Here is a 27,705-nt window from a genome sequence, read left to right on the forward strand (position 1 = left end):
CATGTGTGCCCACCTTGGACCTGACACCTCACACTCCAGCGTGAGCAGAAACGTGCATGCACACACCCAAACATACATGTGTACATGAGCGTACAAAAACTCAGTGTACACCCAAGTGCATGGATGTGCAAAAACACGCAACCAAACACATGCATGTGCCCACCATACAAACACATGTATGTGCACACGCACACACCCAAACACGTGGCACCCCCCCCCCACCAAGTAGTGGACCCCTCTCGCCACTAGAGGGCACTAGACGCCTCCCAGGCCTCCGACGCGTTTGCTGAAACATGCGTGTGTGTGCGTGTGTGCGTGTGTACACGCAGCACCGTGGAAGCCTCGGAGCCAGGTGACACGGGCGGGAGAAGGCACACTCGGTGCTGAGTGGTCCCGGCGGCGGCTGCACCGGTTCAGACAAGCACGGGTCGGCAGCCTCGGCCCGTCGCCCACAAACGGCTGACTTCCGTCCGAACGAACCGGGAAGCCCCCATCTCCTCTCCCCGACGCCCCCGCTCCCTGCCCGTGGCCTCCCTTCCTGCGGCTGGTCTCCAGGCGGCCTCTCCAGGCTGCTCCCTGCCCGTGGCCTCCCTTCCTGCGGCTGGTCTCCAGGCGGCGCTCGCGGCCGCGGGACGGCTCTGCCGGGGAGGGCCGGTGCGGACCAGGGCCCAGGGCCCAGCCGGACGCTGCTGGGGCCGAGGCTGCCCTGCACAGGCCCTGGAGGCGGGGCCCGGCCCGCGGGATGGGTGGAGGGTGGAGGGGCCGGGAGGGAGGGCCTGGGCCTCTCCCACGTTCTCCGCACGGCCTCCTCGCCCCCAGCCTCCCCCAGACCCGGGCACCAGGCTTCCTGCATTTGGTCTGACCGTGACCCCTCCCCAGGTGACCCCTCCCCTAGGACGGCCTGGTGTGACCCCTCCCCTAGGACGGCCTGGTGTGACCCCTCCCCTAGGACGGCCTGGTGTGACCCCAGGTGACCCCTCCCCTAGGACGGCCTGGTGTGACCCCAGGTGACCCTCCCCTAGGACGGCCTGGTGTGACCCCAGGTGACCCCTCCCCTAGGACGGCCTGGTGTGACCCAGGTGACCCCTCCCCTAGGATGGCCTGGTGTGACCCCAGGTGACCCCTCCCCTAGGACGGCCTGGTGTGACTCCAGGTGACCCCTCCCCTAGGATGGCCTGGTGTGACCCCATGTGACCCCTCCCCTAGGACAGCCTGGCTGCCTCTGTGACTCTCCAGGCTCCTCAGCCTGGGCCACAGAACCTCCTGGGGACTCTCTGGGATCCCCAGTCACGGTGCTGAAGGCCATGTGCCAGGCTCAGCCCGAGGCCTAGTTAATGGAGGCCTGAGCACAGGCGTGACCGAGGCCTGAGCACAGGTGTGACTGAGGCCTGAGCACAGGTGTGACTGAGGCCCGAGCACAGATGTGACCAGCCCAGAGCACAGGTGTGACCAGCCCAGAGCACAGGTGTGACTGAGGCCCGAGCACAGGAGTGACAGAGCCTGAGCACCGGTATGACTAGGCTAAAGCACAGGTGTGACCAGCCCAGAGCACAGGTGTGACCAGCCCAGAGCACAGGTGTGACTAGGCCAGAGCACAGGTGTGACTACCCAAGCACAGGTGTGACTAGGCCAGAGCACAGGCGTGACTGAGGCCTGAGCACAGGTGTGACTAGCATAGTACAGGTGTGACTAGGCCCGAGGTCAGGTGTGACTGAGGCCTGAGCACAGGTGTGACTAGGCCCGAGGTCAGGTGTGACTGAGGCCTGAGCACAGGTGTGACTAGGCTCGAGGTCAGGTGTGACTGAGGCCTGAGCCCCACTGAACTCCCACCCTCACCCCCACCCCCACCGGGGCTGGTGAGGCGGAGCCCAGGGCCTGCTCGGGGCGCCGGGCGTGAGCGGCTGCCGTGGTCCAGGGAGGAGACCCGCCCCCCGCCCCCCATCGCCCTGGGCAAACTCGGAGGACCTTCACCCGCCCTCACCGCCACCACGTGAGCCTGACCCCCCGGCCGAGGCTGCAGGCCGGGAAGGTGGAGGAGCTGAGACCCTGCAGCCCCCGAGGACAGGGTGCTGGAAACCGAGGAAACGGAGACATTTTAATGCAGAAAAACAACAGCGGCACGGCCCCCACCGCTGGGTCCCGCTGGGAACGCGCTCCGAGTGGCCCGCCCACAGCCGAGCCCGGGCCCCGCATCCAGGCCGCAGGCCTGCCCGTTACAGCCCGGCTGCCGCGGCTCCTCCCGCCGGGCCCGGGCCTGCCCGCTCTGGCAGCCGCCGGCCCCTCGGCCCCCAGCCCGCGGGACAAGCTGCTCCGCCCCCTCGAGGGCTCGGTGCCGGCTCCGGCGGGGGGGGGGGGGGGGGGGGGAGGAGCCCGGCCGGCGGCACTGTGGGCGCCCCCTGCCCCCGCCCGGAGCCCGGAGCCCGGAGCCCCACCCGGCGGCCCGCACGCCGAGTCCGCCCGGCCGCCCTCACGGCTGGTCCTCGTCCACCCACACGGTCTTGCGCTGCTCCTCGCCGATGCGGTCCTTGGCCACGCGCAGCAGCTCCTCCACGGAGCCCCAGGCGTCCGGCTCCACCGTGGCGTACAGGCAGGGCAGCGCCTCCAGCTCCCGCTCCTTCAGCCGGCAGCGGCGCAGGAACTCCTCCTCTGTGTCCGGCCGCGGCAGCAGCTTCCTGCGGACAGACAGCGCGGCCCAGTCCGGCCCGGTCCGGCCCGGCCCAGCCCAGCCCAGCCGCCGGCCGGGCCCCCCTCCTCTGGCCACCCCCTACCACACCCCACCCTGCTGACTGTCCCTCCCCACCCCACAGACCACCTCTTCCCATTCCCCACCTCTCCTAACTTCTCATCCCTCCCCACCCCTCCCCACCCGCTGACCACCCCTCCCCACTCCTGGGCAGGGCGGGGCCGAATGGTCTCAGTGGCCTGTCCATCCCCACCCGCTGACCGCACCCCTGCGCTGCTCCTCCAGCAGCGGCTGCCTCTCACACACGTGTACGAGCCCGTGTTCCTATGGAAATCCCAGGAGGTGGGGATTGAAACCGCTTTGTTTTCACGTCTCCTGTGGCCAGGGGCACGTGATACCCTCCATCCTCACTCCTCAGCGCACGGCTCAGCGGAGAGAGTATTCACGTGGCCGCACCATCACTGCCTCCAGCTCCAGCCCTTCCATCTCCCCACACTGAGCGTCCGTCCCCACTGAACACCCACTGCCCGCCCAGCCCCGGCCCTGCACCCCGTCTCCCTGAACGTGCCTCTCGGGCCCCGTGCAGGGGAGGCCACACAGAGGGCCCCCCTGGCTCAGGTGTCCGAGTCCCTGCCCTGAAAGCGGGGTGTGTGTGTGTGTGTGGGGGTGGAGGGGGGGGAGCATTGGCCCCGGAGGCACAGGACCTGAGATCACCAGGGAGTAGAGGTGACCGGACAGAGCCGGCTCCGGTTTCAGGGGTGACTGCGGGCCGGGAATGAGGGGAGACACCACGCGCCCTGCAGAAACAGGGTGCCTCCCCTCCCCTCCTCCACCCCAGGGGCTGACGACTACCCAGTGCGTGACGGCCCCGCTCGCTGGCTCCGGCCCCTTGTGGGCGCTTGGTTGCCCGCGTGAACGGGGTGGGTGAGCACCTGTCGCTCTGCTGTGGCCCCCGGTGGGATGTTAATTTGGGGCCTCCATCCCGTTTCCCGCAGCGAGCTCGGATGAGGGCCGCCCGGTGTGTGTGAAGTGGCCAGTGGGGGCCTCTGTTCTCATCTGCTCCCTCGGGGCCCCTAGGTGCTGGCACTCAGCAGGCACCCCGCAGACACCCAGTGACAGCGCGCAGTGGGCTCTTGGCCGTGTGCGAGGAGAGGGGGGTCGGAGGTGATGCGTGTTCCTGGACCCCAAACCTCAGCATCATCCGGGTTCCTCTGCACCCCGACCTGGCCTCACCCCTGTCCAGGCTGCTCTAGGTGGGAGCCCCGCGGCTGGGGGGGGGGGGCGGAGGGGTGCTTCAGGGTCTCGGAGCCCTACCTGAACCTCTTGATGTTCTTCTCCGACACCCGGATGAAGAGCACGATGGGGTAGATCCTGGACTTGATCAGGTCTCGCGTGCAGCCGATCCCCGCCTCCAACAGGCAGTGCTTGTTCTGCAGGCACAGCCCCGCCAGCGTCAGAGGCCACCCAGCTCCCCAGCCAGGGAGGGCCGGGGCGGGGCCTGAAATCCAGGGGGCGGGGCCTGGGATGCGGGGCGGGGCGGGGCCTGGGATGAAGGGCGGGGCCTGGGATGCAGACCGGGCTGAGAGCTCAGAGTGCCATGGCTGAACCAAGGCAGAACCAGGGAATGATCAACCGCGAATCCTGCCCTCCTCTGGGCCATGCGGGGAGAAGGCACTGGGAGCCCGGGAGCCCAGGCGCCCCTGCGGCCTGACTGGGTCTTAACCAGGTCCCAGGGGCACGAGGACGGCTGCGCTGGGCGCCCTGCAAGGCGTCCCTGGTCCTGGGGGGGTGGGAGGAGGGAGCGGGGGCCCCGGCGGGGCATGGGGTGTCCACTGGCTCCTGGCACTGCCAGCTCCCTTCTGAGGGGACCACCCCTGTGGCTGCGGGGCGGCTTCCAGAACAGAACACCCGTGTCTGCACCAGGTGGGCGTGAATGCGGAAAACCCACATGCTCCCAGGCGGGGGCCGCGGACGGCGCCCACAGAACCGCCCGGGAGCGCCCCATGGGATGGAGAAATGACACCGGCGCCCAGGTCCCCCCACTGCTCCTGCCACCGCGCAGCTGCTGCAGGCCTCATCATCCACCCACCCATCCGCCCATCCGTCCATCCACCACCGATCTGACGGCATCGCCACGGCAGCTCACAGGACCTCGCTGCAACCTGCAGACCCACCCGCTCCCATCGTCCACAGAGCCCAGGCCAAGAGGGTGCTGGCGTGACCGTCAGCTGGACGGCACGTGCGAGCTCCTGGCCGGCCCCAAGGTCACGCCCAAGGTCGGGAGTTGTGCTTCCACGAGGCCCTGGACCAAGAGGGAGCTCGGTGCTCAGGCAGCTGAGGGTCATCACCAGCTCCAGAGGACACTGCCGGGCACCCATTCCTGTCCTGCCACCACCCCGGGCGCTCCGTTTGCCCTCATTCGGCCAACACCACACCCGTCACCACGGCTGCCCTTCCCCGGCCCCGGCCCCAGCCCCAGCCCCGACACACTCTCCATCTCTGGCCCTTGTTATCACAGCCAAGCACCCCCTGCCCCCACAAACAGCGGGAACTGGAACCCCGGAAGCAGCAGAAACAGAAGGCGGTTTTGAGACAGGAGGGCACGTCAGAGCTGGGACGCGGCGTGGAGGGAGGACGGGAGAGGGTGGAGCCGGTCACAGCCCCTCGGTGCTCAGCCTCTGCCGAGGAGGCCTCAGCGGTCAGCGGGCAGGGCCACGCCCCTGCGGCCCCTCACCTTGGCCGCCACAGCCTCGATGTTGGCGGGGACGATGCACTCAAAGGTGTTGGGGTTCTTCTCTCGGGAGTAGATGATGGTCTCCGACCGCTGCTTCCTGAGGAACTCGTCCCTCGTGACCACGTCTGCGGGGACAGGCCAGTCCTGAGCGAGGCCGAGGCGGCGAGGGCCCATGCTGGGACTCTGCCTCCCGTCGGGCTGGACGAGCTGCAGGTCCTCCTGGCCCCTCCTGGCCGCCTGCACACGACCCGCCTCCCACCCTGGAGGCCTCCCGAGGACGCGCTGGGCCTCCTCGCACAGCCGGCTGCCAGCAAACACGCGTCTGCTCCTCAGCATAAGTCCACTGGGCAGCGCGGCTCAGCACTGGCTGCACTGATGATAACCATGAAGGATTCCTGCTCTACTCACTCACCCACTCACTATCTGCCCATCAATCCATCTACCCACCAGTCCATCATCATCCATCTATCCATCCACCTATCAATCTGATTACCAACCCACCCATCCATCCACTTACCCATCATCCATCCATCCACCACCCATCCAGTCATCATCCATCCATCCACCCATCCTCCCATCCATCCATCCATCCATCCACCATCCATCCACCACCCACCCATCTAGCGATCAATCCACTTACCAATCCATCCATCCATCCATCAATTCATCTACCCATTCATTCATTCATCCATCCACCACCCACCCATCCATCTACTCATCCACACACCCACCTGTTCATCTATCCATCCGTCCACCCACCCACCATCACTGTCTCCCTGCCACATGAGGATGCAGAAGTCCCCAGTGATGGGGTGGCTTGTCTCCCACATAAGGGCCCATGGGGGGTACCCCTGGGTGAGCCTGAGACCGCATTCACCTGCCACCGTCAGTGTGAAGCGGGGAAGGGAAGACCTGCTCCCTGGCTGTGGCCCCCACGTGAGATTGGCGAGGCACACAGACCTCCTGGCCACTCCGGCCACGCCGCCGCCGCGGTGACGGCCCGGCAGAGGCGGGGCTCCGCGTGGGCTCACCTGGCTTGCACATGGTGAACTCCATGGCGCCCCCCGAGTTGAGCAGCCGCTGCACCAGCGCCTTGGCCAGCATGGTGGGCGTGAAGAGCACCGGCCGGCGGCGCTCGCAGCGGACGGCGCGCACCAGGCTGTAGGGGATCAGGCTGAAGTTCTTGCTGAGCTCGCTCTCGGGGTCCAGCTCTGGGGGACAGAGAGGCTGGGTGACCGGCCGCCCGGCCCGGGTGGGCACGGAGGCCCCGTGCCTTCCGGCCTCGCGGGTCCTTCCAGGGAGGATGACCGCGGGGCCCGGGTCTGGAAGGCAGTGCCGACGGCACGCCCACAGGCTCCAGACGGCCCGGCCACCAGGACGCTACGGAGTGACCCGGGGCCAGGCCCTGTGCTGAGAGCCGGGCGAGGACAGTGAGCGGGCACGCGGCCCTGCCTCTGGGCGCTCCGTGCCAGGGGGCTGAGGTGGCAGAGGGCAGACAGGCACAAGGAGCAATCACAGACTCTGTTCCTCCAGACGGCACCGAGCGCTGAGTGCTGAGGAGGGGCCTGGGGTGAATGGCAGGGACACTGCTCCGACGAGGGGCTGGACAGCGAGGGGCTGGAGTGAGATCCATGTGGGCAGAGAAGGTGGACGCCAGGGAGCCAGGGGACGGCGGGAGCCGCAAGGGGCAGGGCTGACTGGGCGCCAGGAGGGGCTGGGTGCACTGAGGAGCCCTGGGAGCTGCAGGGACAGAGGCAGGAGCCACGCCTCCTGCCCGCCTTCCTGCCCCGGGCCGGCGTGGAGGAGCCTCCTTCCGGAAACCAGGGGCTGGACGTGTGCTCTGTCTGACCCTCCAGCCCAGGCCCTGCTCTGCCACCCGCAGGCCTGCCCAGGGGCCGGGGCCCGGGCCCTTCCCCGGCTTGAAGCACGGCAGGAGCCGGCAGGGGGACAGGAGCCAGCAAACGGCTCCCTCCAGCCCGGAGCCCCTGGAGCGGGCTCGCTGGGGTGGGCGTGGCGGAGGCACCGGGGGCTGTGTCCCCACCCCGCCCCCCAGCTGAGGCCCGGAGGCGCCCGATGGGAGGGAGATGGTCCGGTGGAGCCGCCGGGCCGGGCGGGGCCAGCCGTACCTTCCGGCCGGTCGGCCAGCAGCTTGGTGGCGTCCATGGAGGGCCGGGCCAGGCCGCCCCGCGGGCTCCCGGGCACAATGCGCACACGCTCGTTGCTGTTCATCCTCTTGTACTTGTTCTCCGAGCGGCTGACGAACTGGGGGTGGGGGGCGCTGTCACCCCCTTTCTGTGCAGCCTGCCCACGGCCCTCAGCCCGCCCACGGCCCTCAGCCCGCCCACCGCCCTCATCCCAACCACGGATCCCAGCCCGCCCACGGCCCTCCGCCTGCCCACGGCCCTCAGCCCGCCCATGGCTCCCAGCCCACCCACGGCCCTCAGCTCCCAGCCCGCCCACGGCTCCCAGCCCACAGCTCCCAGCCCGGCCCAGCTGCCCATCTCCTGGGGCACAGGAGGTCTCCCGGGCCCATGGCCCTTGTGCGTGGGTGTCGTTAGATAACTAAGTGGACAGGCACCCTAGCCCAGGCCCAGGGCTCCTGCATCCGGGGACCACGGTGCGGCCTCTGCAGGCGGTGGGGCCTGGGGTGCGGCCGCTGAAGGCCTGGCTGGGAGCTCCGGGGCGGACAGCACAGCCCCACCTCCCGGAAACGGCTCTCCGCACCCCTCCTTGCTGTCCTCGGCTCCCTCCCAAGTTCAGGGGTGAGGTGTGGGGGGCGGAGAGGGCTGCCCCATGGCGGGCACAGAACCCAGGCTCCCACCATATCCCCTGGACACACTGCGTCTCTCCACACCCTCCTCTGCCAGGAGGGAAGTCGGGGAGCCAGGAGGGAAGTGGGGGGGCTGGGAGTGAAGGTGGGGGCTGGAAGGGAAGTCGGAGAGCTGGGTGGGAAGTCAGGGGGCTGGGGTCTCTGTCTGCTGTGAAGCGGCCCTAGGGTGACATGTGGGCAGTAGCGTGTGCTCCGTGGTCCTGCCCTCGGGACGCCTCAGGCCCAGCAGGTCCTGCTCCCTCTGCTGGGACTCCCCGCTGCCCGACTGCATCCTCCCGAGTTTGGGGTCACCCCGCTCCCCGTGGCTCTGGGTCTCCCGTGTCCCACCAGCAGGATAGAATGGTACAGGGACACATCAGCGCAGCCCCTGCACACGCCTCCCTGCAGGCCAGCTCGGTGCTCCCTCAGCCGTCACCCGTGACCGCGGCCACGGCCACATGGGACGGCCACATGGACTGCTCACGGTCTGCGTGTGAAACCACTTCTGGTTCCACGTGATCCCCACCACCTACTCTGTGCTCCCTGGTAACGGCTGTGGAAAGGAGTCCTCTAGGAGGAGGTGTGAGGGACACTGTTTTGGTCCCAAAGAGCGGGACTGCCCCGGTGGCTGGAGGAGAGGTGGAGAACCTGCTGGGGTTCCCTCCCCGGCCGCTGGCCGGCCGCTCGGAGAAGGAGCGTCCGTCCGGGGAGGGACCACACGCCCCCGGGGTCAGAGACCGTGGGCCCCTTCCTGGTGTGCCTTAGGGGCATCTGATACCGTCGAACAGCCGGTGAGCTTCTACCCCCGGGCTTCCTCAGCCGTAGGAGAGCGGTTTGCTCCCTGCAGGTGCAGAGCCCGCCTACGGCCTAGGACCCGCCGTGAGGCCCCTGGAGGGCGGGGACGGGGATGGGGTGGGAGAGCGGCGGGCGCCCGGGACCTCACCTGGAGCAGCTGGCCGAACAGGAAACTGGCTCTCGAGAGGCGGGGGCTGACCCGGGGGTCGCTGGCGGGGAGTGGCTCTTCGGGCTGCAGGGTGTTCTGAAACCAGTTTACCCCCCGTCAGTGCCCCGGTGCCCGGCAGGACACGGAGCGCCACCGCCATCGCCACCGAGACTCAGGCGTGTCGCCAGCCCCTCCGAGTGGACAGGGAAGTGCCCGCCAGGGACTCGCGTCCCGGCAGGGGCAGCTCCGACGGCAAGAGAAGCCGAGACCCGTTCCCACGGTGACGAGAGCCCTGGCTCAGCATCGCCGAGCCCAGGTCACAGGGCGGGCGTCCTGAGAACCAAGCCCCCCCGGGACCCTTCACCCCTGGACCTGCCCGCTCCCGGCTGCCTCCCTCCAGACGGGGAGGAGCCGGAGCGGCAGTGCCAGAGCGGCAGTGCCGGGACCTACCCGGAAGGCCCGCAGGGTGTGGTGGGCGCTGTCGGCCTCCTCCCGGCTGCCCCGGTGCATCAGCCGCTGCAGCTTGACCAGGAGCAGCTGCTGGGCTCTGGGGAGGGGCGGGAAGGAAGGGGAGCCTCAGGGCGGGAGCCGAGGCAGGGCACCCCTGAGCAGGGGCCGTGCGGCTGTGAGCTCTGAGGCCCCGGGGACACAGGGAGCCTCCCTCCGGGCCTGACACCTGCCCCCTGGGGCCAGGCAGAGCCACCTCCCTGCTGTGGGCCTGGGGTCCCCATCTGGGAACGGGGTCTGCAGAGGCCGCCCCACAGGCTGCCTGGGCCGTGGCGCTGGCCTTTATAGACGCGTCACAGACACCCGTGCGCCCAGCAGGGAGGCCGGGGCTCAGCCCTGGCTGCTGAGTCATTACGGACCGAAGGTGAGTGGACGACCGGGAGCTGTGGGCGGAGGACCCAGTGGGCGCTCCGGGATGAGGGCGCCAGCAGCACCCGCCCAGGCAGAGGCTCCTGGGAGGCGGATCGGGCCCCGAGGCTCCAGGGCCGAGGCACCCATCGTCCCCGCAGCTGAGCTGCTGGCCCAGGCCCCCCTCACCGGCTGTAGCTGGGGATGGTGCCCGGCCCCTCACCGGCTGTAGCTGGGGATGGTGCCCGGGCCCCCTCACCGGCTGTAGCTGGGGATGGTGCCCACACCCCTCACCGGCTGTAGCTGGGGATGGTGCCCGGGCCCCCTCACCGGCTGTAGCTGGGGATGGTGCCCACACCCCTCACCGGCTGTAGCTGGGGATGGTGCCCGGGCTCCTCACCGGCTGTAGCTGGGGATGGTGCCCAGGTCCAGGTCCTGGTCGGTGAAGGGGTCGACGCGGGCGCACAGCCACTCGTGCCGGTCCTGGTACATGGTGTCCCGCACGTGCACAATGTCGTCACACTTGAGGGACAGGGAGCAGGCGTCCAGCTGGCTGGACACGTTCAGGTTCAGCCGCACGTAGAAGGAGTCCCCCGAGGTGACCAGGCCCTCCTCCATGTCCTTCAGCAGCTTCCGGTACCCTGGGCGGGGCGGGGACACGGACTGGCTGAGCCGGTGCCGGGCCTCCCCCCGGGCACACGCACGGCTGGACTCCTCTCCAAGCGCTGGCCCCGCAGACGCCGTCCTGCTGGGCACGCACGGCTGGGCCATTCACGGGTGCCCTCCTCGTCGTGGCTTCCGGAAGCTCAGAGCCACGTTTTGGGCCGAGCTGCAGCACATCTGGGACCTCTCTGCCTCCACGCCGCCCCTCCTCACAGGCGCTTCAGTCCCATCATCCCACCCGCCCTCTAGTCAACGCACAACTGGCCACAGCGAGTGAGAGCGTCATCGCGGACTCAGCCTGGCGGTTCCCAGATGGACCCCCGCGGCAAGCACCACTCAGAGCGCTCCCCCGCCTCCCGCCCATGCCCCTCCCGGGACCCCCGCCCCTGCCACTGCCACCTCCGCAGGCCAGCGTGCCGCCGCACATGTGCAGCCAACAGCGCCCCCACCCCGTCCGCTTCTATCCCGCCCTGGAGCGCCATCGCGCTGCTGTGCCCGTGTCCTCGCTGTGCACTCTTCCACGTGGCGGGGCGTTCTCCTGCGTGCACCTGGGTGCGGCCCCGTCCGTGGCTGCTATGAGCAGCTCTGGGACGAGCACCCTCGTGTGTCTTTGGTGGACGGCGGGCCCGTGTCCGTGGACACGGTCACAGAGCGGGGTTCTCAGGCCGTGGCTACGTGTCTGCTGAGCACAGGCTGCCGTGTGGGTTTCTGAAAGGGCGGGCCCCCGGGCCCCCGGGTGACACCCATCCCACACCACTGCTCACCAGCATGGTCTTCAGACCCCATTGGAGAAGCAGGGCGTCGAGCCCAGAGGCAGCCAACGCTGCACAGGGGGTGCCTGTGACATCCCGTCCTCCCGGCCCCACCCGCAGTGAGCGCGGGAACACGGACACACACAGCCCTCACAGCCCCACCCGCAGTGAGCGCGGGAACACGGACCCGCACGGCCCTAACGGCTGGCCCAGAGACAGCTGGTCAGACGCCACACCGCCCGGGGACGGCGGAGCCAGCAGGCGTGTGCGCGTGTGCACGGGGAAGTGAGGGCCGCCGGTCAGGCCCCCACACGCCAGGTCATGTCGATGCCAGTCGCTCTCTGAGCTCCCCGCCCGGAGGAGACCCTGCGCTGAGTTCCAGACCCGCGCCATCCGCTGCCCACCTCTGGGCCCGCCCCCCCCCCCCCCCCAGGTCCTGCCCGAAGCTGCGGGAGGCGGGCGGCGAGGGGAGCCTATTTCTGCGCTGCTGAAACATTCATAAGCCGGGGCTAAAAATAAGCGCCAGCTGCAGCGGTGGTCACGCGGGAAATGCGGAGGTGAGGGCGCGACTGGGGAAGGCAGAGCTCGGCGCTCCCACCGGGGCCTGGCCCGGGAGGGCCGGGAAGCGGCTGGGGCCGACCAGGAGGGGTCGGGGAGCCGCTGGGGCCGACCAGGAGGGGCGCGGCCTGGCTGTCCTGGCGCCAAGGCAGGCCCTCCCTGTGGCTGCACGGCCCTGCTCGCACCAGAGTGGCCACCGCAGAGCCACGCCAACCCGGGGCTGGGAGCCAGTGAGGGAGCAGCTTCCGCCCGGCCGGAGGGTGACCGGGCCGCAGGGCCAGTTCCCTCGCTGGGACCGGCGGCCTCGGGCCCCTGCTCCTGGCTGGACCGCAGCGCCCCCGCTGGGTGGGCGCTCGAGGCGCACCAGGCAGGTGTGTGGTGCTCACTCCGTCGCCTCCTGCTGCCACCCACCCCCGCCCGTCAGATCCTCCTCCCACACGGTGAGCGAGGAGGGGCCGCCGGGGCCCTGCCGCCCGGTGCCCGTGGCCGTGCCGAGGGCCTCACCTTCCTGGTTGGCCTTGTAGTGCAGGGTGACGGGCCCGCTGCAGCGCTGGATGGTCCAGTGCGCCTCCTCCTTCGTGCAGGACTCCAGGGGCACGCTCTGCCGCTCGCCCTTGATGCAGCCTTCGAGCTGGGGAGCAGACCCCGTTCCTGCTGGGCCGTGCGGAGCCCAGGCTGCCGCTCCCCGGAAATGGGAGCGCCCCCCCCCGCACCCGCCTCCTGGCCTCCTGTCCACCCCCTCCCCCACCTGTGCTGGCCTGTGTGCACCCGCCCGGCCCAGGCTCCAGAACCCCGTGAGGAGGGCGGGGGGACACGGGGACACGGGCCCAGCGCTCACCAGCAGCAGCTGCAGCCCCTCGTGCAGCCCCGCCTTCTCGGCCTGCGAGCCGGGCTTGACCGAGTGCACAAAGCTGCCGCGCGCGTTGCCGCCGAGCAGGGTGAGCTGGGAGGGCAGGCTGTCGCCGCTCAGCGTGGCGTGCTGCACCGAGGGCCCCGGGCCCCGCACCTGCCCCACTGACGTCACCGACGGCCGGAAGGGTCTGGGCGGGAAACGGAATGGGGGGTCAGCTGGAGCGGGCACCTGTCCCCGGACACACCGAGGCGGGCGCTGCCCCCGCAGCCCCCGCGAGGGAGCGTGTGCAGAGCGGGAAGCCGAGCTGCTCCTGGCCCTGGCAGTGGCCAGCGGTGGACACCGCTGCCCGGAGGCCCAGGCTCCGCCCTCCTCCTGTGCCAGGGCGGGGCACACAGCGGGCCTGCTGCCTGTGGCCGGGAAGCCCTCCCGCTGGGCCGGATGGGTCCGGGGAAGTGGTTCTGATTGGGGGACTTGGATTCAGGGGGCCATGGGCGGGCGGTCCCCTTCGTGGGGTCTCAGCTGGTGAGTGGCCGCCGCCCAGCGCCCCCTCCCGCGGCCGCGGTACCTTTCCAGCGAGAACTTCCTGAACATGAGGTTGACCTGCTCCAGGTCGAAGGCGTCCACGCCCTCGGACTGGTGGGAGGAGGAGGAGGAGTGGACGGAGGGGGGGCCGAAGGAGCACCGCTCGTGGCTGTCGTCTGCAAAGGGAGGGGCCCTCAGGACGGGGAGCGGGGGCGGGGCAGGGAGGGTGCCCCAGGCCGCTCCTGGGAGGCCCCCCGCCCCCCGAGTGAGGAGCTGGGAGCAGGGCAGCCTCAGCCAGGCCCCTGCGCCCCGATGCTGACGGCCTGGCCCCCACCAGGAGCCCCTCTTTGCAGGAAGCCCACAGCCGGCTGCTTTCTAAGGACCCGTCCCTGCGTCTGGAAAAGGCGGCGGCCGCCGCAGCTGATGGTTCTGGTTCTGGTTCAGTGGGGACCACCTGAGGTCTCAGTGCCTGGACCAGGTCCGGGCCTGGGAGGCTGGCGGGGGGGGGGGGGGGGGCTGGGTGGGGCAGGAGGGCAAAGCCTAGACCAGGGGTCTTCAAACTGCGGCCCGCGGGCCACATGCAGCCCCCAGGGGAGTCTGATCCGGCCCGCCAGGTTTTTTGGGCAGTGAGCGCAGCCAAGGTGTTACAGTAGGAATTAGTAGTTCATATAGTCCGGCCCTCCAGCTCTCTGAGGGACCGTGATCTGGCCCCCACTTTAAAAAGTTTGAGGACCCCTGGGCTAGACCTTGCAAAGCTGTCCCCTCCCCCTCCCTCCCCCACTCGGCAGGACAGAGCGCTGGGGGGGGGGGAGGCTGGGGGAAGCCGTCCACAGGGCTCTCAGAGGCTCGGGGACCTGCTCGGGCCGGTCACAGGCTGGTCTGCGAGGGGCTTTGTCCGGACGCTGCAGCCTCTCTTGGCCCGCTGCCCGGAACTCTCCGGCGTCCCCTCCACACTCCCGGCTCTCCTGGCTCCCGGCCTCCATTAACGCTAACCTCTCTTAACGCTGGACGGCTCCTGATGGCTCCCAATTACGGAGCCGCTAATCTCCCATTTTATCTGCGGCGGGCGGAGAGCCATCCCCGGGGGCCAGACCCTCTGCCCCTCCGCCCGCCCGCCGCCGGTGCGCCCGCCGGCTGAACTCCGCACCGGCCCCTCGGCCACAGCCTCTGCCTCGGCGGGACACGCGTGCGTCTGTGCACCCGGCCCAGGCCCGAGAGGCACCGGCTCAGCAGGTGCGGGCGGAGGCAGGCCGCCGGCTGTCGGGAGGGTGGGGGTGGGGAACGGGGCTGCCCACCCTCTCCCCCAGAGACAGCCCCTTCCCGGGCCCCGCACGGCACAGTTGGCCAGGGCGCCGGTCTCGGGTGCCACCAGTCCTCCCAGCCCGCGCTCCCAGCCCCAGGCCTCTGTAACTGCTGCCCTCCCCAGCCGCCCCCCCCACCCCTCCTCGTCCGGCTCAGGTTGGTTAACGGCGTAATGAATGGACACTCAGGCGGTCGCCCTGCCGCAGGCCGCCGCCCCCCGCCGCGCCTGCATCTGATTCTGCAAAATGAGAGCAGAGACGCCTCCGGCCGGCGCTGGGCGTCTGTCCGACGGGACCAGGCCCGCGAGGCAGGCGTCCCGGCGCCGCCACAGCCCGAGCGCTGTTCCCTTTCCAGACCAGGCCGAGCCCGGCCCCCGCGCAGCAGCCGTGTCCCACCGCCACGGAGCAGAGGGCAGGCCCGGCCAGCGTGCGCAGTGGCTGAGCTTCCACCTACGGACCGGGGGTCAAGGGCACACGCCCGGGTTGCTGGCTCCATCCCCAGAAGGGGCGTGCAGGAGGCAGAAGAGCAATGATTCTTTCATCACTGCTGCTTCTCTCTCTCTCTCTCTCTCTCTCCCTCTCTCTTCCTCTCTGATATCCATAAAAATATAAAAACACACCCAAAAACAAAAACCCAGAGGACAGGCCCTCCGCGCCTCCAGCCCAGCAGCCCACGGGGCAGAGGCCTATCTGAGCGCGGGCAGCGCCCGGCGCCCTCTCAGAACCCAGGCCCTGGCTCCTGAGGACCTACTGAGTGCAGGGCTCCGTCCCAGCAGGCCCGCTCCCGCTCAGGCCAGGCCGCCGGGTACCCACCGTCAAGGTCTAAGGCATCGAAGCCGCCGCTGTCGTTGTCCTCGTCCGCGGCGCTGCAAGACACAGGAGGGCGCGGGCGGGTGGGCGAGGGCGTGGGCGCGGGAGAGAGGACCGAGAGAGGGTGGTCAGCGGAGGGAGGGCTTCGGGCTGGGGGGGGGGTGAGGCGGGTGCTCTGCTGGGGAGGGATCAAGGTGTCAGCCTTCTCCTAGGAGCCAAGTTCACGTGCGCTTCTTTTCCCGAAGTACGGAGGCCCGAGCCGGGTCCGGGCAGGACCGGAACAACGAGCCTCACTACCCTGGACCAGCCCACCCGCCCCTGTGCTCTCGCCCTTCAGGCCCCGACGATCTCAGCCTGGAGCGCGACACGCCAGCTGCCGACACCCAGCTGTATCCTGAGGGACTGTGCTTTCTGGGACCCTGGTGGCTCCCAAGAGAGGAGAGCGGGGAGAGGGAGGAGTCGGGGCGTGCACGGTCGCTGGCTCTTTGGCCGGGACCACACCCGGAGCCAGGAGCCGCCGCAGAGGACCTGACTTCCGGTTTTGCCATTTGCTGGCTGGCGGGCGTGTCCCTGCTGGGGGCCTCGGGCTCCTCGTCTGTAAGATGGGTCCCCGCTGCTGCCCTCCCCGCTGGCCGGAGGGCGGCTGGCGGAGGGCGGGGGGGGGGGGGCACCCACCTCCGATGGGGCGCGTCCTCCTTGTAGCGCCTGACGATGGAGTCGTTCCCGGGGGGCTCGGCCGTGATGGACATGATGCTGGACCGGCTCCGGTGGGGCTGCTGCCGGCCGCAGGGGTGGGTTAGGGGCCATGCCACCCTCCGTGCCCGCGGGCACCAGGCCGTGGTGTTTGTGGAAGAGCCACACTCAAGGGGCCAAAGAGCCACAAGTGGCTCTCAAGCCGCAGTTTGCCAACTACTGTGTTTGCATGTCTCCTTGCCCACCCTCCGCTCCCCCCTCCCCTCCCCCCCGCCCCTTCTCAGGGCCGCATTTGGATTGGAGCTGACAGCTTCGGGGAGTCCCCGGGGATAGAATCACTGGTCCCCACTTCTGCCTGGGGGTGGGGAGGTGGGAGAGGCACTGGTTGGTGCCTGAGACCCAGGAGGCCCTGCGGCCTCTGGGCTGGGGAAGGGGCGTCTGGGCCCCTAGCATCCACACCCCCCCCCCCCCCCCCCATGGCTGAGAGACTGAGAGGCTGCAGCAGAGTGCCCCACCCCACAGCCTGTGAGGTTCCTACAGCCCCGGAGCGGGTGGGCGCGGGCTCCTCCCTCAGCTAAACTGGGGCGGCGGCCGGAGGTGGACACATCTGAGGCCTAGAGCACCCTCACCCACACAGAGCACCCTCACACAACTAGAGAACACAGAACACCCTCACACACACAGAGAACATAGAACACCCTCACACACAGAACACCCTCACACACACAGAGAACATAGAACACCCTCACACACAGAGCACCCTCACACACAGAGCACCCTCACACACACAGAGCACCCTCACACACAGAGAACACCCTCACACACAGAACACCCTCACACACACAGAGCACCCTCACACACACAGAGCACCCTCACACACACAGAACACCCTCACACACACAGAGCACCCTCACACACAGAGCACCCTCACACACAGAGCACCCTCACACATAGAACACCCTCACACACACAGAACACCCTCACACACACAGAGCACCCTCACACACACAGAGAACATAGAACACCCTCACACACACAGAACACCCTCACACACACAGAGCACCCTCACACACAGAGCACCCTCACCCACAGAGCACCCTCACACATAGAACACCCTCACACACACAGAACACCCTCACACACACAGAGCACCCTCACACACACAGAACACCCTCACACACACAGAGAACATAGAACACCCTCACACACACAGAACACCCTCACACACACAGAGTACCCTCACACACAGAGCACCCTCACACACACAGAGCACCCTCACACACACAGAGCACCCTCACACACACAGAGCACCCTCACACACAGAGCACCCTCACACACAGAGCACCCTCACACACAGAGAACATAGAACACCCTCACACACACAGAGCACCCTCACACACACAGAGCACCCTCACACACACAGAGCACCCTCACACACAGAGCACACAGGCGGGTGCGTCTCCGGTCTGTCCCCCGAGGGGAGCGGCGCCGGGCCTGCGGAGGGAAGCGGGGCCCTGGGGGGGGGCCGGAGGGGGCCACACTCACCATCTTGGGGAAGGAGCTGGCGATGGGCAGGGACCGGGAGGAGCTGGGGCTGACGTCCATGCCTTCTTCTTCCTGTGTCCTCCCTGTCCTCGCCGCAGGCAGGAGAGGCCGGGCGGAGAGGAGGATGGCGTTGAGGGCCCCGTCAGCAGGGGGAGAAGCTGGGGGGGCGGGGGGCGGGGGGCCCCTGTCTCGGGGCTCGGCTCCTCTCTCCCTCAGGCTTGTTCTCTCCTCTCCTGACCCCGTCCCCCTGCAGGTCCTGGGGGGAGGGCTGGGCTCGTTCTCCAGCAGCCCCGGCCCGGCCAGGCCCGGCGGGTCAGTCAGGGTCCCAGGCCACCAGGGTCCCAGGTAGGGCCTGTCCCCTGGCAGGAAGTCCCTCCCCTCAGGGGCTGGAGCCCTGGCCTGGGTGGGGGAGGGAGATGGTGGTCTGGGCTCTGAGGACCCACGGGGACGGGTGGTGGACGCGACCAGGCTGCTCCGGCCCTCCCGGGACAGTGACCATGAGTCACCACGTGGCCCCCACCCCGGCCGGGCCCAGGTGTCCCCGCGGCGTGAGCGCACAGGGGGAGCGGGGGGGACCAGAGTGTGTGGGGGAGTGAGCGCACAGGGGGAGCGGGGGGGACCAGAGTGTGTGGGGGGGAGTGAGCGCACAGGGGGAGCGGGGGGGACCAGAGGGGGGGGGGAGTGAGCGCACAGGGGGAGCGGGGGGGACCAGAGTGTGTGGGGGGGAGTGAGCGCACAGGGGGAGCGGGGGGGACCAGAGTGTGTGTGGGGGAGTGAGCGCACAGGGGGAGCGGGGGGGACCAGAGTGTGTGGGGGGGAGTGAGCGCACAGGGGGAGCGGGGGGGACCAGAGTGTGTGTGGGGGAGTGAGCGCACAGGGGGAGCGGGGGGGACCAGAGTGTGTGGGGGGGAGTGAGCGCACAGGGGGAGCGGCAGGGCCCAGAGCAGGGGGGGGGGGGGGGGGAGAGGGGGGGGCGGCGGGGGGGGGGCCGACCGCAGGCCGCACCCACTCACCTTGGAAGTCGGCCGCGCGCTTCAGGCTGATGGGGGACTTGGCTCTCGGCAGCTGGGGGGAGGACAGGGTCACACGGGCCCAGACCGCCTGTGACGGAGTGAGCACCGGGAGCCGCGGCCCCGCCACGGGCTGCGACCACGGCAGCACACGGCGCCCCTCTCGGCGGCCACCGCTGGTGGACGAGCTCCCCCGGGGCGGCCGGGGGCTCGGAGGACAGAGCTCCGGGGCGGAGGAGGGCGAGCAGTGCGGACTCCCCCGGGGGCCCTGGGGGGGGGGGGTTCGGCCGCTGCCCGGCCCCTCGGCACCAAGGGTCCCCGCTGCCTCGCTGTGCAGCCTGCTCCGTGGTGGCAGGGACGGTGGGGACAGCGTGGGCACTGCCAGGCCTCCCTCCCTCCCACCACAGTTATTTATTTAATATGCCGTTACTGATCCCAGAAAGAGGGGAGCGGGAGGGAGAGAAACACCAGGGATGAGGAAGAATCATGGATCGGCTGCCTCCTGCACGCCCCCCACGGGCCTGTGCCCGGACCCGGAACTGAACTGTGACCTCCTGGTTCCCAGGCCGATGCTCACCCCGAGCCGCGCTGGCCAGGCCTCCGACCACGCTTCGAAGGAACGAGGGGGCGGGCGCCTGTCCAAGGCTGGGCCGGCCGGCCCGCTGCGCCCGAGACCCGCAGCAGAAGCTCAGCCGCGTCCTCGCCGGCCCTCAGGGCTCCGGCCCGCCCCAACCCACCGCCCACCGCCCGCCGCCCGCCACCCTGCTACCCACCGCCCACTGCCCGCCGCCCGCCACCCTGCTACCCACCGCCCCCCTCTGCGCTCACTGCCTGCCCACCTGCCGCCCGCCACTGCTACCCACCACCCACCACCCGCTGCCCGCCACTGCTACCCACCGCCCACGGCCCGCCGCCCGTGTGGCCCACCTGGATGCCCTTGAGGTTCATCCTGCGCTTGGGCGGGTGGCAGGGCAGGAAGTACCGGCTGTCCTCCGGCGAGTCCTCGGAGGTGGAGGAGTCGTCGGCCTCCTGGCCGTTGGCCCGGGGCCCGGCGTCCCCGAAGCTCTGGGAGATGATGGTCACCGGCAGGTTCCGGGGCAGGCTCTGCGGGCGGAGGGGCAGGCTGGGCGGGCGTGAGCGCAGCGGTCGGCCACGGCCACGGCCACGGCCACGGCCACGGAGCCGCCCCCGCCGGCGGCCGTCACGCCCCGGGCCCGGCTCAGGACACCTGCCTTCTCCCCTCCCGACCCCGTCCGCCTGGAGGCCAGGCCTCGTCCAGCCCCGCGCCCTCTCCCCCCGGGCTCCGCCCCGCCTCCCGCCAGCAGGGCCCGGAGCAGGGACCGGACCCCCACGCTGGTCCAGGCCCCTTGGGTCCGCGGTGCACCATCCTCTCCCGTTTCCAGCCCGGCCTGAGCTACGGACACAGGAAACATGGCCGGGCCTGGCCAGGAGGCTCAGTGGTGAAGCGCTGACCCATGAACCAGGAGGTCAGGGCACATGCTGGGATTGCGGGCTCGATCCCCAGTGGGTGTGCAGAAGGCAGCAGATCCATGACTCTCTCACCACTGATGTTTCTCTCTCTCCCTCTCTCCCCCTTCCTCCATGAAATCTATGAATATATTTTGGGGAAAAAACACACAGAAAAAGAACAAAAGCCATTGCTGAATGATGGGTTAAGGACAGAAACTGACAGGTCCTGTCCTCTGTACCCACAGGCCCGAGGGCCACCCACAGGCCCTGAGACCTACCCACAGGCCCTGAGACCCACCCACAGGCCCGAGGGCCACCCACAGGCCCTGAGACCCACCCACAGGCCCTGAGACCCACCCACAGGCCCCAGACCCACCCACAGGCCCCAGACCCACCCACAGGCCCTGAGACCCACCCACAGGCCCCAGACCCACCCACAGGCCCTGAGACCCACCCACAGGCCCCCAGACCCACCCACAGGCCCTGATACCCACCCACAGGCCCCAGACCCACCCACAGGCCCCAGACCCACCCACAGGCCCTGATACCCACTCATAGGCCCCCAGACCCACCCACAGGCCCGAGACCCACCCACAGGCCCCAGACCCACCCACAGGCCGGAGACCCAGGCTGCTTTAATAACATCACCCACTCAGGCGGCATGATCCCTCCCCACCTCCTCGCCCCGCCCTCTAGGGCTTTAGGGGGGCAGGAGCTGAACCCCGGTGACCGTCCGGATGGCGGTGGGGACTTGGTGTGGCACCGAGGGGTGAGGGGCTCGTCTGGGTGCCCAGCCGGCCGTGCCAAGCCGGGGTTCCACCTGCCCCGTCCACCTCAGTGCCAGCAGTGTCCGCTCCTCCCCGCACAGCACACGGGAGTTGGTGGGCGGGGGCCCCTCCCGGCCGGTGCAGGCGGGCCGGGCAGGGCTGGGGGCCGGGCAGGGGCGGGCGGCCGCGCCCACCTGGTCCAGGCTGCCGCTGTCCCGGGACAGGCGCCGCAGCTTGCTCTCCAGGTTGACGATGCAGGCCTCCCGCCGCACCATCTCGATGCGCATCTCGTCGTTCTTCTCCTCCAGCTCGCGGATCTGCTTCCGGTACTTGTCCTTCTCGATCAGGCACTGCGAGTACTGCGTCTGCGCCTCGTCCCGCGAGTGGAAGGCCTGCGGAAGGGACGGCCGGTTCTCCCCCGTCTCCCTGACACGCACGCCGCCCAGCCCCGCGGCAGCGGCCTGCGCTCTGCTCTCCGCGGCCCCCGCCCTCCGCCGTGCGCGTGGGGCTGGGCTCGGGCGCCTCCCGGGACCCGCTCCCTGGCCCAGGCACTCGTCATTCCCCTTCACAGGGCGGGCAGGGCCTGCTAGGGTGCCACGTGCTGCCCTCACACGCCTGCGGGGCGGCCCCACCCGCTGCTCCAGAGCCCAGCACTGAGGGCCACGTGAGGCCGGCCGGGCCGCATGGTCAACAGCCTGAGCCTCCGAAAGCTCGGTGGGCATCCACCTTTGGAACGGAGGTGGGAGAGCCCGGCCGGCGGGGCGCCTGGCGGGGATGGGGCGGGCCTGGGCCCAGAACCCCGAGCCCTCAGCCCAGCCTCCTCTCCCGGCCAGAGCACTGGGCTCCGGGAGCTCTGAGGACCGCTGTGAAAGGGCACTGACCCGCTGACGCCTGGGGGCAGCGATGGCTGTCCCTTGTCCTCATCTCTCCCCGCGTCACCCACGTTCCCCGGGATTTTCTAAGGGACACAGCCGCTGAATTGTTCCAAACGCGAATCGGGAGCTCCCTCAGCTGGAGGGGCGGCTGGTTTTACTGGAAACGGCTCTGTGGGCCCTTCTCGGCCGCCACCGGGTGCCCTGGCCCTCGGTGCCCCCTGACTCTCAGTGTCCCCCTGACTCTCAGTACCCCCGCCCTGTTCCCCGCCCTGTTCCCGGCCCTGTCCCCCGCCCTGTCCCTCTGTCCCTCAGCCCTGTCCCCCGCCCTCTGTCCCCCGCCCTGTCCCCCGCCCTGTCCCCCGCCCATGTCCACCGCCCTGTCCCCCGGCCCTGTCCCCGGCCCTCTGTCCCCCGGCCCTGTCCCCGCCCTGTCCCCCGGCCCTGTCCCCTGCCCTGTCCCCCGCCCTCTGTCCCCCGGCCCTGTTCCCCGCCCTGTTCCCGGCCCTGTCCCCCGCTCTCTGTCCCCTGCCCTGTCCCCCGCCCTGTCCCCGCCCTGTCCCTCTGTCCCCCTGTCCCCTGCCCTGTCCCCTGCCCTGTCCCTCTGTCCCCCGGGCGGCGTGGCACCTGGTCCCGCTCGCGCTCCACCTCCTCCAGCTGCAGCATCACGGTGCTCATGCGGTGCTTGTACATCTCGCAGTCCTTGCCCAGCGTCGAGCACTTGAGCTCCAGGTCCTCCTTCTCCTCCAGGTACTGCGGGGGCGGTCAGCGGGGGGCAGGCAGGTGGGAGGCAGGCAGGCGGGGGACAGGCGGGGAGCGGTCAGCGGGGGACAGGCGGGGGGCGGTCAGCGGGGGACAGGAGGGGGGCGGTCAGCGGGGGACAGAAGGGAGGCGGTCAGCGGGGGGCGGTCAGCGGGGGGCAGGCAGGTGGGAGGCAGGCAGGTGGGGGACAGGCGGGGGGCGGTCAGCGGGCCGCCACGTCACCCGCAGGCCAGGCCGCCGCCCCAGGGCAGCCGTCAGACAGCAGGGCTGTGGCAGTGGGTCAGTCAATGAGCGGGGATTGGCTCAGACCTACTGTGCGCCAGGGAACGGAGTGGGGACGTGCAGACCCGGTGCGTGCCCCCGAGCCTGCCGTCGGGGAGGGAGACGGGACCCCCGGACAGTGACTGACGGCTGCAGGGGTGCCGGTGCTGGGCGGGGCGTGCACCCGGGCAGGGGAGAGTGGGGCCGGGCAGCAGGGGGCCGCGGCGCCCGCCCACCTTGTCCCGCAGCCCCTCAGCCTGACGCGTCTCCTCCTGCAGGTTGTAGATCTTGTTGACCAGCTCCTGCCGGTCCTCCAGCGCCTCCTTGCGGTCGTGCTCCAGGATGTCCAGGATGGCCTTGTCCGAGTCGGGCAGGCTGCGCTGGCCGGCCTGGGCGGGAGAGAGGCGGGTCAGGGCCACAGAGCGGGCAAAGACACCCGCAGACACCCGCAGACGCCTGCAGACACCCCAGACACCCAGACTCCCTCAGGCCACGCTGAGCCACACTGAGCTGCGCTGAGCCGAGCCGTGGGCAGAGCCGGAGCAGAGACGTGAACCGCTGCCTCCGGGGGTGCCTGGCGGCTGTTAGGTGAGAATGTTGTCACCGGGCAGGAAGCACAAGCCCCTGCTGCTGCCAACACCCTGAGGCCCGCTGTGGGGCCCCAGCTCTTATCGGAGCCCGGGAGCTGCTCCCGAACACGTCACAGGTGACAACAAAGACAGGGGGGCCTGCTGGTGGACGCCGCCTGCCCACCTGCCAAACAGGCGCCAGTCCGCTCCGGTGACACCAGCTCATCACCAGAGCACAGGCACCAGGCAGCCAGAGGGGAGGCAGGGGGAGGCACGGAGACCTACCAGGCCCCAGCCGTATTCTCTGTCTGTCTTTTCTTCAGTCCTTCACCGCCCCTCCTCAGGCTCACCCTTGCCCGTGCTGGTGCAGCACCCTGCCCTGCCCTGCCTCACCGGCTGCCCCCTCCCTGCCCTTCCCTCCCTTTCCTTCCCCACCACCCCCCACCTGGATGATGGACTGCAGCTCCTGGATCTTGGTCTTCAGCATCTCGTTCTCCCGCTCCAGCTCCAGCACCTGCTCCCTCTTGGGCCGGCTCTCGATGTCGTTCTTCAGCTTCAGGGACTGGTTCCGCTCCAGCTTGCACTCCTCCTCCATCTTGTTCAGCCGGTGCTTCAGCTGGTCGATCTGCAGCCGGGCGCCGAGGGGCGGCGTTGGCAGGGCCCGAGGAGGCGTCGCTCCCCGGCCGCCCGAGTGCGCCCCACTGGCCCAGCCCCTTCCTCCTCCCACAGAGCCTTTCCCAGCAAACCAGCGCCCCTCCTGGCCGAGGAGCTCCCGTCCGCCGTTTAGAACAACCCAGAGGCTCTCTGTGTCCCTTAGAATTTTCCAGGGAACCATGGGGTGACACGGGTGTCAGATGAGGATAAAACTGTGGTTGGCAAACTGCGGCTCACGAGCCACACGGGGCTCTTTGGCCCCTCGAGTGTGGCTCTTCCACAAAACACCACGGTCTGGGTGGGTCTATTTCGAAGAAGTGGCGTTAGAAAAAGTTTAAGTTTAAAAAACGTGGCTCTCCAAAGAAATGTCAATCGTTTTACTGTTGGTATTTGGCTCTGCGGACTGATGAGTTTCCGACCTCTGGGATAAAGGATGCCCCTCCGGTGTCCCCAGGCATGAGCCATGTGGATGCCCTTTCACAGCGGTCCTCCGAGCGCCCGGGAGCCCAGTGCTCTGATGGGAGGGACCACACGCCGGGGACTCGGGCTCTGGGCCAGCCCCGACTCCACCCCGCGCGGCCCTGCTCCCCAAGGCTCTGTCCGTTTGCAGAAAGGCCCCGGGCTCACGGCCTACCGGGCTGCCGGGGGCAGTGCCAACACCTGGAACCGGGAGGCTGAGGACCTGCCGGGGCCACCCTCGGGGTGAGTGTCAGGGTCGGGGGCCAGAAGACGCTCACAGCTGGTGCCTAAGTGAGTCTGCTGCCCCGGACCCTGGCCTCGAACACCCAGCACAGGGGCTTGTGTTCAGGCTGCAAGGAGGGCGGCCGGGTGTGTGTGTGTGTGTCCTTCGCCAGTTCTGGCAGGTGGAGGGCCGCAGCTTTAGCGAGGAAAGGCGGGCCCGGGGGAAGGAGAAAGGCCGCAGGGGAGCGACCTGGGGCTGGGACATGCGAGGGACTCCGCGGGCCAGATGGGCCTTTCGGTTCTAGGCCTGCTGTCTCACTGGATACATCTTTGGGGAGGGACCCCACGAGGGAACGTTCCGGAATAGAACCGTGGGGCCCCACCCTAGGTTAACGGCCCCCCTACGGGGCAACGCGGCTCAGGCGTCACCCCTCCTTAGAGACCGTGGGCGGAGTCCTCGGCAGCGTCCTGGGAGGTCAGCCCAGTGCCTGTGCCGGGCCGATCCCCCGTCGCACCTGCGTGGGCCTGGCGTGCCCGCACGGAGGGGCGCACTGCGTGGGCATAGCACCTGGTCCAGCCACTTCCCCGGGGGCTCGCGGTGCAGCCCCCAGACCCCTGATGGCATGGGCATGACTGCAGTGACTGCCACCCACAAATGAGGAAACTGAGACCCAGGGTCAGTCACTGGGAGAGCAGAAGCCGGATGTGAATCCCCATCTGTAATATTTAACGGCTCCTGCTCTTAACACACGCCCCCTCCAGCCCTGAGGCCTCTGCCTCCAGCCGCCCGGATTCCAGGGGGTTGTTTACTGATCTGTCGGCTTCGGCTAAATTGTATGTGACCTGACCAGAAATCAGGTTATTTATCCCCCGTCCCCCTCGGTGCTCAGCACACTGCCTCACACGTGGCAGGTGCCTAATAAATATGCCGAGAGTCTATTTCCACCCGCAGCCAGAGTGATCCATCTAGAAATAAATCAGCCGTCACTCCGCGGCTCTCAATCCTTCAGCGGCGTGGCATCACCGCGGGCATGACGGCCAAGGTCTCACCCGTCCCCTGCATCCGGACGCCGGCCCCCGCCCCCTCCTCTCCCACACTTGCTCCTTTAGCTCCAGGAATCACCAAGCACGCCCCCTGCCTGGGGCCTGATCGCTCCGAGCTCCACCCCAGACCCGCGTGGCTGGCCCTCCGGAGGTCGGACTGTGGCTTAGGTCCGCTCCCTGAGGGAGCAGCCGTCAGCAGGACATCCCCTGAGGGGACCCAGACTGAGAGGCGGCAGGCTGGGCTGAGGGACCCCCATCTCCCCCGCCCACCCCGCCCCAGTGCATGAAATTTGTGCACCGGGCCTCTAGTCCTACACAAAACAGCACCCGCCCGCCGCCTCGCGCTCTCTGCATTCCTCTTCTAAGCCTGGACACGCCCGGGTGTTCATGTGTTTGCCCTCCGGTGAGAGGGTGGCGCCGGGCCAGTGGACCTATCCCTGGGCCAGAGCCGGGCCCGGGCGGCGCTCAGTACTGGAAAGGAACCAGTGAGTGAAGCAGGTGCCCTTCCCGGCCTCCACTTCGGCGCTAAAGCCTTTTTAATGACCTCAATTACGTGCTGGCCGCTGGATCCCGAGCGGTGTCCTGGCGCGGGGCCTGCCCGCTGCCCCTTCTGCTGGCCAGCCGGAGGCCTGCCCAGGCCCTGGCCTCCCGCAGCAGGCTGCCCTCTCCTCGCTCACTCGGGGCCCCTTCCTCTCCCCACCCCTGGCCGGGGCACGGTCTGTGGGCGCCGTCCGCACAAGCGCCTGGAGCACCTGGGCCCGAGCAGGAGGGGAGCCCCGCTGGGTCCGTGTGACTGCACGTGCGACGGACCTGGGGCCTGAGCGGCGGCGGGCTGGTCTGCGCCCGATGCACATGCGCACGGTGGGCGGGGGGGGGGGGGGGGGGGAGAGCCCACCCTGGTCCGGTGTGCGCATGCGCACGGTGGGCTAGGGCCCTAGGCGCCAGGCTGCGGAGGGCGGTGCGCATGCGCCCGGTGGACCAGGCCTCGGCCCCGCCCCCGGCCGAGGGCGAGGCTCCAGCGCCTGCGCAGTGCCCGCCGCCCTCACCTCGAGCTGCAGGTCGCGGCTGCGCATCACCGCCATGTTCTTCTCCTCGCTGAGCTGCGCGTAGCGCATGGCCAGGTTGTAGTTGTCGTCCTTGACCTTGACCAGCTCGTCGTTGTAGCCGTCGCGCTCCTCCTTCATCTTGTAGTAGCGCTCCTGGAAGGTGAGCAGCTCCACGCGCGTCAGCGTCAGCTGCTTCTTCTCGTCCTCCAGCTGCCGCGCCTTGGCCAGCAGCTCGCAGCGCTGCAGGTCCTTGGCCTTCATCTGCTGCTGCAGCTTGATGACCTCGTTCATGAGGAAGTGCGTGAGGCCCTCGTGGCCCTCCTCCACTGCGGGGGGGCGGGGGTCAGGTCGGCTCCCACCCCGCCCTCCGAGCTCCCCCCCGCCCGGCTCAGGGGGCAGAGCGGCCATCCTGGCTGAGCGCGGCCTGCCCGGGAGACAGATCAGAAAAGCGAGAGACCGACAGGCCACTGCGGACAGTGTCAGGGAGGGGAGGCCAGGCCTGAGGGAGAGAGGGGCTGGTCCAGCTGGGGGCAGGGCTCCCCGGCTCCTGATGCAGAGCTGAAGGTCGAGTGTGGAAGGAAGATGCTCCAGGAGGTGGGACATGGCGGAGGAAGACCGGGAGCCTGAAGCCCAGGGAGAGGCAGAGCCGGGGAGGCTGGGTGTCCAGCAGGGGCTGGGTCCGGCCCCCCGGGGCCACGGGGAGGATGGATCTTCGGATGGAGCAGCAGGGAGGTCTGAGGTGGAGGAGGCAGAGGCAGGCAGGGCGGATGGAGAGCTGATGGGATGCGGCGGGGAGGCGGCGCGGGGATGTGTGGGAAGGGACATAAGAGGACGGGCGGGGCTCTGGC

At 69.3% G+C, this 27,705-nt stretch overlaps 1 protein-coding gene across 3 annotated transcripts in view; it reads right to left on the reverse strand.

Annotated features, from left to right (window-relative positions):
• Positions 1-2,082: 2,082 nt before the first annotated feature.
• CARD11 (caspase recruitment domain family member 11) overlaps positions 2,083-27,705 on the reverse strand; it is a 56,126-nt gene continuing 30,503 nt past the window's right edge. For 2 of the 3 annotated variants that reach the window (XM_084886134.1, XM_084886136.1), the window contains 21 exons: positions 26,858-27,183; positions 23,878-24,057; positions 23,100-23,252; positions 22,468-22,593; positions 21,163-21,360; positions 19,659-19,835; positions 18,735-18,786; positions 17,722-17,804; positions 16,159-16,259; positions 15,487-15,539; positions 13,416-13,548; positions 12,836-13,037; positions 12,502-12,628; positions 10,425-10,665; positions 9,620-9,716; positions 9,170-9,265; positions 7,544-7,679; positions 6,449-6,628; positions 5,418-5,542; positions 3,998-4,113; positions 2,083-2,672 (listed from right to left, as the gene is read on the reverse strand). In XM_084886134.1, coding sequence (XP_084742260.1) covers positions 2,468-2,672; positions 3,998-4,113; positions 5,418-5,542; positions 6,449-6,628; positions 7,544-7,679; positions 9,170-9,265; positions 9,620-9,716; positions 10,425-10,665; positions 12,502-12,628; positions 12,836-13,037; positions 13,416-13,548; positions 15,487-15,539; positions 16,159-16,259; positions 17,722-17,804; positions 18,735-18,786; positions 19,659-19,835; positions 21,163-21,360; positions 22,468-22,593; positions 23,100-23,252; positions 23,878-24,057; positions 26,858-27,183 — 3,107 coding nt within the window. In that variant the 3' untranslated portion in view covers positions 2,083-2,467. The remainder of the gene's footprint in view (positions 2,673-3,997; positions 4,114-5,417; positions 5,543-6,448; positions 6,629-7,543; positions 7,680-9,169; positions 9,266-9,619; positions 9,717-10,424; positions 10,666-12,501; positions 12,629-12,835; positions 13,038-13,415; positions 13,549-15,486; positions 15,540-16,158; positions 16,260-17,721; positions 17,805-18,734; positions 18,787-19,658; positions 19,836-21,162; positions 21,361-22,467; positions 22,594-23,099; positions 23,253-23,877; positions 24,058-26,857; positions 27,184-27,705) is intronic. The other variant, XM_084886135.1, reaches the window with a different exon arrangement.

Source organism: Pipistrellus hanaki (assembly GCF_964339955.1).
Source record: "Pipistrellus hanaki genome assembly, chromosome: 5".
Taxonomy (NCBI): domain Eukaryota; kingdom Metazoa; phylum Chordata; class Mammalia; order Chiroptera; family Vespertilionidae; genus Pipistrellus; species Pipistrellus hanaki.